We start from the raw sequence: 13,475 nt of genomic DNA on the forward strand, positions 1-13,475 counted from the left end.
CTACTTTTCTTTTTGCATTATCCCAGAAGAACATGAAAGTTCTTACAAAGGAGAAGCCTCACATGTTTTAATGGTTGGATTGTGGAATACAAATTCAAGATTGTGTTTGAGATCTACTGATTCTATGGCCTGACATGACATCGCACGATAAACTAAGGTGAATCACATTGTATCGCACTGATACAGTGTGAAGGTGAACATAATGGTGTCAGTTTACTGATTCAGTTGAACAGAGATTCCAGTGAGGGACTTCTGACGGTCTCTGATCTTCCTACTGAGAGTCCGGCTATGTGTGGATGCTCACATGTTGTAGCTCCCTCCAGTAGTCAACACGAAGCACGAGGTCTTGTTTAAAAAACGGGGTTTATTTTCTCCAACATATCATGTCAACCCCGTTTTTTAAACAAGACCTCGTGCTTCGTGTTGACTACTAGGCTGCTTTATACTTGGGACTAAAGCTTAGTCTTCTTCATTGTCTTCTTTCTCCTCAGATAATAAACGTCCAGATCCGTTTATACCACTTTTTTTTATGATGTTCAGTGTTGATGTTTATCTAAATAAAAAAATGTTGATTGTTACCATTGTTTAGTTTTGATGTATCCCAGGGCTCAATGCATTATTGGGAGATGATTTCCGTTCTAACAGCAGTTTTATTATCATTTCAGTAATGTTTCAAAGTTTGAAACATTACTGAAATGCTATTAAAACTAAGTTAAAATAAAATCGCATAAACATAAGTGAGATTTAGAAAAACAGATGATTTTATGCCACTTATTCAAAGGTCATACGCACCCTAATTTAACATTGAAACCCTTAAACATAATGTAGGCTATGTCATTTGTGTTCCAAGAAGCCAGATGTAGTCAGATGGATGAACCGTGATTATTTTTTATGTTCTGTTTTGTACTTTAATTATGAATACATTTTGTATGGCAAATAGTTGTTTTTGTGTTTATAATCCAATATTATAACAAGAGAGATGTCTACCTGCGTCGTTGATTGGAGTTGTGGATGATTTAACTGCCAACAATGGATCCTTTTCAGACTGTAATGATGCGTTACAGGTAGACTATCAACATTGCAAATCTAGTAGGCCTAAAGTTTTTCATATTTTTTTAGTTAGAATAATAATACATTTATAATGCTATACTTTTTACCTTGGCAGTAACAATCTGATTAAAACTGCCGCAAGGATATTTCAGTGGCTGCATGACAGTGACTGATTTTTTTTTTATAATAGACTATAGTCGATCTCTCTATATGTAATAATGTTAGCTTTAGACTTTCTCCCTATTGAAAAAAAACAAACAAACAATCAGCTTAGGTACCAAATTACCCATAAGACAAACCTCCAAACAAACCTACCAACAACACTATTTCCGACTTAAAAATGTGAGCCGACATTCCTTAACTTTGAATTAAAAAATTTATGACAAAAACAACAATGGTTCACAGAGAAGATTGTTGTATTGCATTAAGTATTGTATACAGAGCCAATGAAACACATCAAAACACTCCAGGATAAATACAGTCTTTCACAATAAGATCAGATTTAATATTCAGTTATAGAGAATCAATAATCAAAAGCAGCAAAAACAGACAAATTACCTCTTAGCACATCTGTCAAAGTTCCCTTTCTAAGAGTAAAATAAAAAATAATATTCGCAAGTTTACTACAGGCGAGCCGTTATGTTATAGAAACAGACACACAGGAAATGGTCCCTGTTGTTGAACTCTATGAAGCGTAGTGTTGTTGGAAGAGTTTTACTCTGGTAATGGTCATTTTCACAGCTGCTGAAAAACTACAGGCGTTCACTGCAGGAGCTCTTCCCAGGAAATGGGTTTGGAAAAGACCTCACGCTCTAGCCAGAGGTCATAGTTCATTTGGAAGTCTTCTGGAAGGTCGATCCGCTGTCCCAGCACACTTTGCAGGCAGTTATCCACTGGGAGGAATTCTGGGTTGCTCTGGTTCTTGTCATAGCGTCGGCTGTTAAACCGTTCAATGTTGGCACGTAGGGCACATTCTTCTGCCTGGAAATCCCACGGGCGAGCGTCCAGGTCTGCTGTCGGAGAAACAAAGAGCACGTTTAATTCTGACACCCAGGTGCTCCTAAAATTTCAGGTTTAATAATGACGCATCAAATTGTTCATGTTCAGTGAAGATCCCAGTCCAGTTTCTTCCCCTACTCACCGTTTCCATAGGCCCAGTCGTCGTTGAGGCGATGGCGCACTTTCTGGTATATCGCTGACATGGTTTTCATGTTGCTTTTCCTCCATTGCCGCCCCAGATACTTCGTCTGGACTTTGAGCAGCTTGAGCACATAGAGCTGCATCATGGCCTGCTTGACCTTCAGCGCCCTCTTCAGGATGGGAGCTGATTTGAACACCACCAACATCTAGAAATAAGCAACATTTGAATTGACCCCTAATGGATGGCTCTATCCAGGTACATTAGATGTTCTTGGTTTGCATGCTTGGTTTGTGTGGTGTCTCACCATGGTCCTGGAGTGCTTCCATTTGGTGAGTTTATTGAGGATGCGCAACAGATTAATACAGGAGAACAAGTTCCTCCAGCAGAACTGATTATTATCACCAGCTTCCTGTAATCAAAACGCATCAAACAGCTCAAAAACCGCCTCAGAGGAGCATTAGACGCATTCAGGTGTGTTTTTCTCACCAGACTCTCAGCGGTCAGCTCTGGAAGCTCGTGAACGACGCAGTTCGGGAAATCCAGAGCCGAGATACTGGAGAAGAGATACGATATGACAGATGTCATTACCCATAAAGTGTCACATGAAAAATTAACACTGGTTAAAGCAAGTGCAAAGTAATGATGCAATCTTCATTCTCTGGGTCATTTTGACGCATGAACCGATGTTTTGTGAGCCTGAAATGAACAAAGGTCGACTTAAAGGTTTACCTGTTTTTAGCGGTGATGTAGGACATGATGTTCTGGTTGAAGAACTTCAGGATCAGCGGGATGCAGTTGGCAAACACCAAATGCTGCGCCATGTATTCAAACTGCAGAAGAAAACTTGTCAACATTCTCTTTGTACTTGCAGCTGTTTTACTAGAATTATGAAGCCCAAAACGTTGTCACTAGTCAAAAATATTGATATTACTATGGAGCAAGCTGACAAAAAGTGTGCCGGACCTCACTATTTAAAAGGCTTACAAACGCCTAAAATCACATTTTGTATAATATAATATTGTCAAATGGTTTGTGTGAGTTGGATGTATTGGTTAGGGTAAAACAAACATCTAGAAAAGCTCCTCACGGACAGCTTCAACAATGTGTTTGTGTACCTGATAGACGTGGTTGAGTTTGAAGTGTTTCAGTAGCAGCAGCAGTATGGCTGAAATGGCTTTGACAATGATTTCTTTATGGCGATTCACATCTACGCCCAACTTCATACTCTGGAGAACCGTAGTGCTAGAAAGAGATACCAGACAGGCCGTGTTAAACCATGCACAAGTAAGGTATGATCACATTAGCGAAATTGTCTATTGTCAATTGCGTAGTTGTATGAAGCACAGCTAACACAAAAGTCACTTAAAAAGCCTTCAGCTTTCTGTTGTGCAGCGCACAGAATTCATGTGACCTTGAAACTTGAAAATAAGCAACATTTGGATGAAATGGAACTTTTTGGATCACATGTCTGGATTTCACCCACGAAAATTCACTGAGCAACGGTAAATGTGACAACACATTTAGTTAAGTAAGTAAGTCTATGGAAAGTGTTAAAAATACAATTACACAGCTTAGTGACATTTTAGTTTCTGTCCTTGTGTGAAACTCCCAATCAAAAACTAATATATCAATAGTGATATACAATATACAAAAAGTGATATATATTAGAAATGGATTGATGTATTGGCCAATAATCCGTATCGGTTGATAAAAGCAATTATTTACTATCGGCCAATTGTTTAACAGCCGATGATCAAGGCCAATTAAATCCTGTCAATCAAAAGGGGTCGGAAAAAACGTGTTCAGACTGCAACTCATAACCTGTGCTACTCATCTTTTTTTTTCATCAATCTCATCTCTAACTAACAAAATGAAAAGAAAAAACATTACAAAAAAATGTAAATGTAAAAAGAACACTATATAAAATAATCTTATATATGAATAAATGCTATAACATTATCTCAAATGATCCTAAAATAGGTACACGCATATTTGACAAATCACAATCAATAATTCTAGAGAGAATGTCATGAATATTTATTACCCAGGAGATATTTTTTACAGCATCTGATGCCACGAGCTCACGGTTGCCATGGCAACAAAGTTGAGCGATTCAGCCAAAAACACACGAACACAAGTTGTTCGGAGAATCACTTTGATTCAGTTAGTCAGTGATATGATTCATTTACATCATAAGCTTACAAGCTCCACTGAAGAATCATTCAGTTTGATTCACGGAGAGCACAACTACATCTGTAACCGCGCTGTTTAACAGTGTCTTACGGCATTTCCTCGGGCAGCACGTCCGCCAGGATGTTGATGGAGTCGGTCTTGGCTTTGGATGTGGGAGCAGCAGCCAACAGGATCTTGAGCAGAGCGATCTGAACACACGAACACACACACAAACAAGGTCTGTCACTATAAGAACGGCTCAAATGCAGTACGACTGGTGTGTGAACTGTCAGTCTCTCACCATATACTGTGGTAAACTGGGTAAAATACCCTGGTACAAGAGCTCTGTGGCACACAACTCCAGCTCCTCCTCACCCTGAACACACAAACACACACAGAGGGTTATTAAACTCATCATCAGATATTTGTATATCTGTATATCTATATCTGTAGACATTTTACAGTTCTATCAGTGTACGGTCACTCACGCCAGAGAGAGGGGTCTTCTGATACTCCTCTTCTTTAGCGATCTGGACCTCAGCGATGGACACATACTTGTGCTGAAACAAACACACAAACTAAATGTTACAATGAATGATATGCATCTCAGAGCATTTAGCCACAAGAGTGATTTTACTATAGTTAAGGCGAGACACGGCAGGCAAAAACATAGTTTTTTTTTTACTGGTCAATTTTGAGATTTTGGGCTATTTGTCTTCAATAACCTGTCTTCTTTCGGACTTGTGGTGAAAAAAAGTCCAAAATACACATTTAGGTCTTTATTTTACTAAACTTTGTCTATTTGCGTCTGTAGATTTCTCCGAAATTCAACAAAAGTTGGCGTTCTAAATCAACGCGCTGCTCCGCGATCTCTGTGTTCTTCCTTTAATCAAGCACACGTCTTAAAAGCTCTCTCTCTTCTGTACAATGCTGTCGGATCCAAATATGGTCATTTCCTTTTAATCAGCAACCAATCGTGAAAGTAAAATGGGCATTTAACCCTAAAAGCGAAATCTCATTGGCTGATGTCAATTTCTGACAACGTGATTGGTTCAGATGCATCACGTGACGCGCTCTGACATTTAGATGTGTGTTTTTGACTGTTTTTCTGCTCAGTTAAAGGCCATAAATGCTGTGTTTACAAGTTTTGATGTGATCTAGGTGGTTTGTATTGTTGTTGCTAATGATTTGATAAGATATTGTGTCAGTAAATAGTTGTTTCTACTAAAAAAGTATGATTTTTTACATTACAAATCTTTAAATGCCTTTTTCTCAAAATGGGTTTTTTGTCATCCTCCAGTAGAAACATCTCAGCCTATGTAGCACCGATGTACACCAAATTTTCCAGTTATACACTTAGCAGTATTCTGAAGATATGTTCAGAGGGATTTATTAATAAATCATTCCTGGCCTGATTTATGGGACATTTTAATCCCAAAAATATGGCGAAAATCGATTTTTTAAGGCTATGGACAGTATATTTTGATTTCCTAGGTAATGAAAGCATATATTCTGAAATCCCTCTGAACATCTCTTTTCATCTTGTGTGTAAACAAAATGAAAAAAGAATTTTGCACCTGGCTTTATCATATGTTCAGATCTATCTACCGAAAATATATGCAAAAGTGTGCATATTTAATGAGATAATACCTAATTTGCATAATTAAACATACAAATTTCAAAAACTTGTAATACATTTTTTTTATGAACTTGTGTAAGTAATCAACTGAGGAAGTGTCATGGTGATATCTGTTATTTTAAAATTGTACCCTATTCACCTGTAGTGTCTCACCTTAAGGTGTGTAAAATCAACAAACAACAGCTAGTTGAAATGGTTTACTGTCTTTATAAAATGGTAACAACAATAATGATGAAATAACGTAACAATATGATGTTCAATAAAGTTACATAATGATTCATATAATTAATCATTCAAATCACAATAAACAATTCTTCCACCAAATAATTTTTTTTGTCAGTCTTACAATTTTAACTAATACCATTTTTAAATAGATTTATGATCAATACAAATTTTCACAAACGGTTACAAATATTGTACTAATTAAATGTAGTTGATAATTGTATTCATGCTGATAACAACAACAATACTACTACTAATAGTAATATTCACAATAAACAATTCTTCATTAGTCTTACAATTTTAACTAATAAAATGTTTAAATAGATTTATGATCAATACAAATTTTCACAAACGGTTACAAATATTGTACTGATTAAATGTAGTTGATAATTGTATTCATGCTGATAACAACAACAACAATACTACTACTACTTATAATAATATTCACAATAAACAATTCTTCATTAGTCTTACAATTTCAGGCTAACTAATATTTGACGTTTGATTTACGACCAAAACGACATTGTTGATTTTTTTGTCATAAGAACAACTTACAGTAAAAAAATAAACATGGATTGCAAATATTGTATTATTAATTGAATTTATTCAAAACTTTTATTATTGTTAAAAAATGTTTTTATGGAGGACTAAAATGCTTCTTAAAGGAACACTCCGACTTTTTGGGACTTTAGCCTATTCAACGTATCCCCCAGAGTTAGATAAGTCCATACATACCTTTTTCATCTCCGTGTGTGCTATAAGTCTGTTTGACGCACCCACCGCTAGCCTAGCTTAGCACAAAGACTGGATGTAAATGGTTGCAGCTAGCATACTAATCCAAATAAGTGACAAAATAACGCAAACATTTTCCTATTTACATGTTGTGATTTATATAGTCACAGAGTGTGCAAAAAACAAAGTCACATGAAACACAGACATATTTTAACCGTATAAATACTGGGAACTATATTCTCTGAATATAGGGCGGAGTGATAACCGCTGCGCACCTGAGACGCGCTCTGAACGAACTCTCTGCTCCTCACCACGGCGCGTCTCAGGTGCTGCGGTTATCACTCCGCCCAAGTAGCAGTGCTTCGCCTTCAGAGAATATAGTTCCCAGTATTTATACGGTTAAAATATGTCTGTGTCTCATTTGACTTTGTTTTTTGTACACTCTGTGACTATACAAATCACAACATGTAAATAGGAAAATGTTTGCGTTATTTTGTCACTTATTTGGATTAGTATGCTAGCTGCAACCATTTACATCCAGTCTTTGTGCTAAGCTAGGCTAGCGGTGGGTGCATCAAACAGACTCATAGCACACACGGAGATGAAAAAGGTATGTATGGATTTATCTAACTCTGGGGGATAAGTTGAATAGGATAAAGTCCCAAAAAGTCGGAGTGTTCCTTTAAAATGAAGGAATCAATGATTAATGTATTTATAAAAATAAAAAAAAGTGAATAAATCACAAATGACAAGACATTTACAACCATTTTAACTGAAACATTGAAACCATGTAAAAAAATAAAAAAAATAAAAGTGTAATACAAAAATGAAATGTAACAAATAGACAAATTTTAAATTGGTCAAACTGAATATTGGTCTTGCCTAATTCAATAAGAATGAACAAAACTATTAATTTCATATTCACACTTTTTCAGTTCAAAGCAAGTATTGCAGCGTGAAGAAAGGGTGGAGTTAAGTTAATAAGTCATGGATGATGTTAATTACCTGTTTGAGAGTTTTGATGCTTTCATGTATCGGTCTGGGCAATCCGACCACTGTATCCGTGTCACTGCAACACAAACACAAACATGCATCACTGAGGCTCACGGGAAATGAGCAATTGAGTGGCATACAACAGACTCACTTTCCCAGTGTGTAACCGATGAATTTACTCCTGCTGGAGTCCAGGAAGTTCTCAATATCCTTTTCCCTGTTAAAATCAACATAGACAACTTATATTTGAGAAAACCATCAGATAAACCATATCAAACGGATGAAGTCAAGCTTCTACCTGACTTTCGGAGCCCACGGCAGACCCTTGGGAAAACAGACCCTCTCAGAGGGGGGGTGCGGGATGGGCGGCGGCATGACCTCATCGCGCTCCAGCGGGAAAGGCTCCGCCTCTAGAGAGTTGTCGTTGTCGTCGTTTTCCTCTTCGTCTTCGCGGGCGTCGTCGGCTTTATATGGGTCCTTCTCGTTAAACGCATCCAGATTGTCCTGCTTAATAAGAGCCTGAAGAAATAGATTTAAAGGGTTCACTTTATCGTTTTATTTTCCACTCCACAGGTTTCCGTCAAATATATATGCGTCAGTGACCTTGTGTTCTCTCCGGGCACGTCTCTGTTGTTGCTCGATGAGGTCAGAGGCGGACGCCGGCGGGGACGCGGCTCTCATGCTCCGCACCACACGGATACTGTCCTCCGGCAGCGGCGGGAGACCCAATGACACCCGTCTACTGATCTTACAGCCCTGCAGCTGCTCGAACCCTCCCAGAGTGAACTGGGATGAGACAGGAAACACACAGACCATAAATACTAGGACTATTCCATTTTTGAGTTTGTTGGAATCTACGCCAATTCCTTGTTCTCAATTCCAAGAATAGATTTTTCTCTGTTGGTTTCAAATCTTATTTTTTATTTTTTTTTATTAATGTTCACCTAGTCTTACTGAGACAACATAATATGAAGGCTTACCTCTTTTGAAAGTATTCATTGAACATTATCAGCATCTATTATCTCTTAATGTCAACGGCTGCAATCGTTTTTGAACAGATCCAAAGAAACGAAACATCTGAAAGTAGTGGTTCGCGGAAATGAATCAGACTTTGCATCACTATTAGCGAGTGACAGAGGCGAATTAAGATCTAGCTCTATTGAACTGAAAAAGTCTGTTAAAGAGCAACAGATTCCCTTTGAAAGAATGGATTCCAACCTTTAGAATCGATTCAATCCTTGGAATTATTTTTGGAAGCGATTCCCAACTTTAACAAACACAAGAATCTATCTAAACCCAAAATTCAAGTTAAGAGGTCCGTCATTCTCACCAGGATGGTCTTCCAGAGAAGCAGCAGGACTTTCTTCATGGGGAAATGGGGCGCGTGGCCACTGCAGAACTTGGTCACCATCCCGAACAGCATGACAGAGACGGGCTCGTGGTTATAGAGAGGAGAACCTGCCAGGAAGCGTTACAGGGACATTCATAACATTTCTACTCTTCCATACTCAACGCGCATCTTCAAACAGTCATTTTTTCAGATAATCTTAGTCTAACTAACACTGACCAAGCTCAGATTTGAAGGTTTCTCTGATGGTTCTCCATTCTGGACTGTCTGTGGGTTCTTCACGCTGGATGGTCTCCACTATCAGATACATGATGTTCAGCAACACCCTGCAAACACAAGCATGCACAGGGTTATGGAGGACTATGAGTGCGTCTTAAAGGTGTAGTATGTAATATTGACAGCTAGCCGATAAAATGGGTATTCCTGGCGCCCACCGCAAGGTTTGGTTTCACACTCAACTTGATTCTATCGAATCCTGGTGAATTTGCGTGCATATTACGTCATCGCAAACGTGCACGGCATATGATAGAAACAGAATGCGAGTCAATATATTGTTTTTTTATTAATTCTGTGTTATTAATTCTGTATTTTATTTTATTTTTATTTTTTACTCTAAACTGTTTTAATTATTCTTATTTCTTTTGATTATTTTAATTTCTTCTATGTAAAGCACTTTGAATTACCATTGTGTATGAAATGTGCTATATAAATAAACTTGCCTTGCCTTGCCTTGCCTATTATGCGCAGCTGAGTGAACAACACAGGTTTACTGTGTGTGTGTGTCGTATAAAGTGGGCTTCTGCTGCTTGCAAACAGACTCTTTTGAGGAGACAGTGGATTTCCAAATTTGTTGCCCTGATTCCACGCGCTATGCGTGAATACACTGCAGGCTCACTCTCGCTAGTATCCAAGGTAAATCATCAACACTATCATCCCTTACATGCGTTTTATTTAACTAAATACATCATAATCAGCTAAAACGCATGCGCAGGTCACTTTACTTCCTGAGCAAGTGCAAAACCGAATCCGTGTTGCTTTCATATTCACGCGAACCGCGGCACGGTTCGGGAGCAACCGAACTCAGACCACCTCCTCCAGGTAGTCTGGGGTTCGCTACCTCAGCGCGCAACCAGGTCCGCATGACAGCGTTCACATTAGCGATTTTTCATGTGAACTGTGCCCTGTTCCGAACTAAACTGCCAGTGTGAAAGCCCCCCAAGTTGATCAGTTAATGTATTTACAATGTTTTTATTGCTGAGGCTATTTAAGGAAAGTAGAAACTGCTTCAATGGCTCTGTTTCTACTAACTGGCAACACGGTGTGTCGAAATACTACTGGGTAAATTTATAGTGGGCGGGATCACACAGACCAAAACAAAAAAGACATTCCAACACATGGTTTTGCGTTCTCTCGTAAATGTCACATGGAAAGTGCGTGGATGGCCAAAGTGTGATAAATGCATGTAACGTGTGTTGTACCTGAGGTCAGTGCTGTCGGCCAGTGAGATGGCGGGTTTCCTGACCGCACTGCTGCACGCAGCGCTGTTACTGCGAGACATTTAACAAGAGTTATTTAAGTTTTCACATGTGTAATATGAATGTTTGCATGCGCAGTTCATCTCACTCGATCTCCATGTTGAGCAGCTCCATTAGCGCAGTGAACGCTCCCACATCCAGCAGCAGGAAGACGTTATACCTCATCCAGTGCTGCACCTCCAGTTCTGAAGAACACTCACCAAACGTGCCTAAAAAAAACCCACACACCATCAACCCGAGTCAGAGCTTATTAACACGAGACTCAGGGGATTTTCCAATCAAAGCAATGCATATATAATGCATAGTTTACCTTGAGCCATGTACAAGATGGCTCTGGCAACTTTTAATCTGCGTTCTCGGCCGATCACGTCCAGTCCGTCCAGCAGACGCATGGCATGAGTTTTGTGCTGAACCAAATCCAGTTCGGTCCATTTCTGTTCGGGCACTGCAAAACCACATGAACATTTGCTCTTTTGTGACTTACTCATCATCTTGCAAAAACAAAAAAAGCGAGTTTGTATAACAATCGAGTGAAAAATAATTAGATCAGTACTTACTATGAGTGTGGAAATCTTCTTCGAAGCACTTTCTGTTGAGTAGAAACTCTGGTCCCTCTGTGTAACTGTACAACTCTACAGTTTAAAAGAGGAAAATGCATTATTGTAGTCACAGTTGGTCCAGGAAGGCTGAAAGTTTAATATGATATTAGTACAGAAGAAATGAGCAGTGGACCAAATGAACGAACTCTCACCTGACAGTTCGATTGTCCATTTATCTGCATCTGAATATTCAAACTCCAAATCAGGAGTTTCTGAAAAACCCTGAGACACAAACACTGAGTCAGTGTAACTGCCCAATAGGAGCTGACAATTCAGTCACAACATTTAAGGACAGACAGAACAGGCCGCATTCACATTATGGATCAAGTGACCCAATTCCGATTCTTTTCCATCCCGTGTGGCACAGATTGGATATGACCCACAAACGTGTAAGCAGGGAAAAAGTACATGGTATTCTCTGATATTTTCAGATTGGTTTCAGGCCTATAAATCTGATATGAATTTGATATGTGCATTTGCATCTGCCCTGTAAGCAGACAGACCGGATATTCCTGTCCACGTGACCAATGTCAGATATTCCTGTCCAATGTCATACGTAACGTCATAAAAAAAAAAAACCTACAGTGGCGAATGATGTCTACTCAGGTGCAATCAAATGACAGCGGCACAATGGAGGACGAATGATCAAACCACTTAAGAGACCAATGTTTCGCTGACCTTTAAAGATGGTGCGGAAAGCAAAAGCAAAAGCTTGTATTATTTCATCTGCGTCCATTGCAAATCAAAAGAAGTGCACTTAACTTTATGGAATATGCACTTGTAGTGCATTTAAAATCTAAAAAGTATATTTAAAAATGTTTTAGGCTACTTCTTGCAGATAATATAATATTAATGAAACAATACAAGTAAACTTAAGGTACACTTTCATGACTCAAAAAAAATTGTTTTAATAATCTTTTGTTGTGCTATCATGTAAACTTATTTTGATGTATTGACTAATACAATGTTATTTGATATTGCATTTAAAGTTAATATATTTCAAATGCACTAAATTGCAACTTCATCATTAGAAACTTGTAATTTATAATATATTTAAATGCACAACATTCAACTTTCAATGGAAATTAGATTAAAGTATATTTTAGTATAGTAAAATATGGTATGTATGTACATACATTGTATATGGTATATATATACATGGTATACCATACCATAAATGCTTGTCAGTACATTCAGCAGTACACCCAACTTTAATATTTCAAAGACAACAGAATTACGAAATTGCATATAAAGATGTACTTATTTAAGCATGATAAAAATGCTTAAATGCACATAAACATGCACTTACGTGTCAAAAAACATTACATTTATTTCGCACTCAGGACATTTTTAAAAGTAAGTTATGCTAAAGTCTACTTTTTCACAAGGGCAGACAGAGCGATATTCATGTTCATCAGTCAATCAGCTGATGTAACGTTAGAGTTAAAAAACCGATCAGAATCAACACGAGAAGAGATAGACTTCACAAAGAATCATTCATGGGCAATGTTAATTAGCACATTAACGTTAACGTTACTCAATCATTTCAATGTGTTTGTCATTAACGTGTTTGTGCATTAATGAATAAGAGTGGTTTCCTGAATATTCAAAAATAACTGTTTTATTAACGAGATAATTACTAAACGTTGACCATGAATACTTAAATTTTAATATTTGATTAATGAGTCACTTTTCATATTATCACCAGATGTTTATTTAATCAGCGTTGTTTAATCACTTTATACATTTTATTCTTGGATTTTCTGATGTTTATGCTAACATTGCTGTCAAAACAAACATTAAACTGCAAAAATACAAATCATAGGGATTTAAAAAGCTTCGTTTGACTCTTACCTCAGAGTCTTTCCTCTGGTTTCTGGTGAACTCGCCGCGCATTTTGTTCGGTAACATTTGATTTTGTTTCTGTTTGTTGTTAGCACATAATCCGACACCCTCCATCTTCACTGCACTTCCTGCTCCCGCTCACCTCTCGCGCTATTTGCACACATCTCGCGATGCTACAGCCTGTGGCGAAGTGACCACT

General features: G+C 38.0%; 1 protein-coding gene across 4 annotated transcripts; it reads right to left on the minus strand.

Moving 5' to 3' along the window:
• Window positions 1–1,533: 1,533 nt before the first annotated feature.
• strip1 (striatin interacting protein 1) lies at window positions 1,534–13,475 on the minus strand. Of its 4 annotated transcripts, none has more exons than XM_079594171.1 (21): window positions 13,286–13,475; window positions 11,584–11,653; window positions 11,390–11,464; window positions 11,143–11,277; window positions 10,921–11,041; window positions 10,776–10,844; window positions 9,517–9,623; window positions 9,280–9,407; window positions 8,553–8,735; window positions 8,248–8,468; window positions 8,101–8,166; window positions 7,962–8,025; window positions 4,852–4,923; window positions 4,665–4,739; window positions 4,475–4,572; window positions 3,307–3,433; window positions 2,921–3,021; window positions 2,678–2,744; window positions 2,496–2,600; window positions 2,192–2,396; window positions 1,534–2,060 (listed from the first exon to the last, which is right to left on the minus strand). In XM_079594171.1, exons 1-21 carry the CDS (start codon window positions 13,388–13,390, stop codon window positions 1,813–1,815), a joined length of 2,442 nt encoding a protein of 813 aa, XP_079450297.1. In that variant the 5' UTR covers window positions 13,391–13,475; the 3' UTR covers window positions 1,534–1,812. The 4 variants fall into 4 exon arrangements, with proteins under 4 accessions (XP_079450297.1, XP_079450296.1, XP_079450295.1 ...); XM_079594170.1 differs by having other exon boundaries at window positions 1,534–2,063; XM_079594169.1 differs by having other exon boundaries at window positions 10,776–10,838; window positions 13,286–13,440.

The sequence above is a fragment of the Phoxinus phoxinus genome (genome assembly GCF_949152265.1).
Source record: "Phoxinus phoxinus genome assembly, chromosome: 20".
Classification (NCBI taxonomy): Eukaryota; Metazoa; Chordata; class Actinopteri; order Cypriniformes; family Leuciscidae; genus Phoxinus; species Phoxinus phoxinus.

Bases quoted from the DNA above. Each gene is read 5' to 3' on its own strand.
- strip1 (XM_079594170.1), bottom strand. From the start codon at position 13,390: ATGGAGGGTGTCGGATTATGTGCTAACAACAAACAGAAACAAAATCAA. The intron at 11,465-11,583 runs GTGAGAGTTCGT...TTTAAACTGTAG, and splicing joins ATGGACAATCGAACTGTCAG to AGTTGTACAGTTACACAGAG. The intron at 8,167-8,247 runs GTAGAAGCTTGA...TGATTTTAACAG, and splicing joins CCGTGGGCTCCGAAAGTCAG to GGAAAAGGATATTGAGAACT.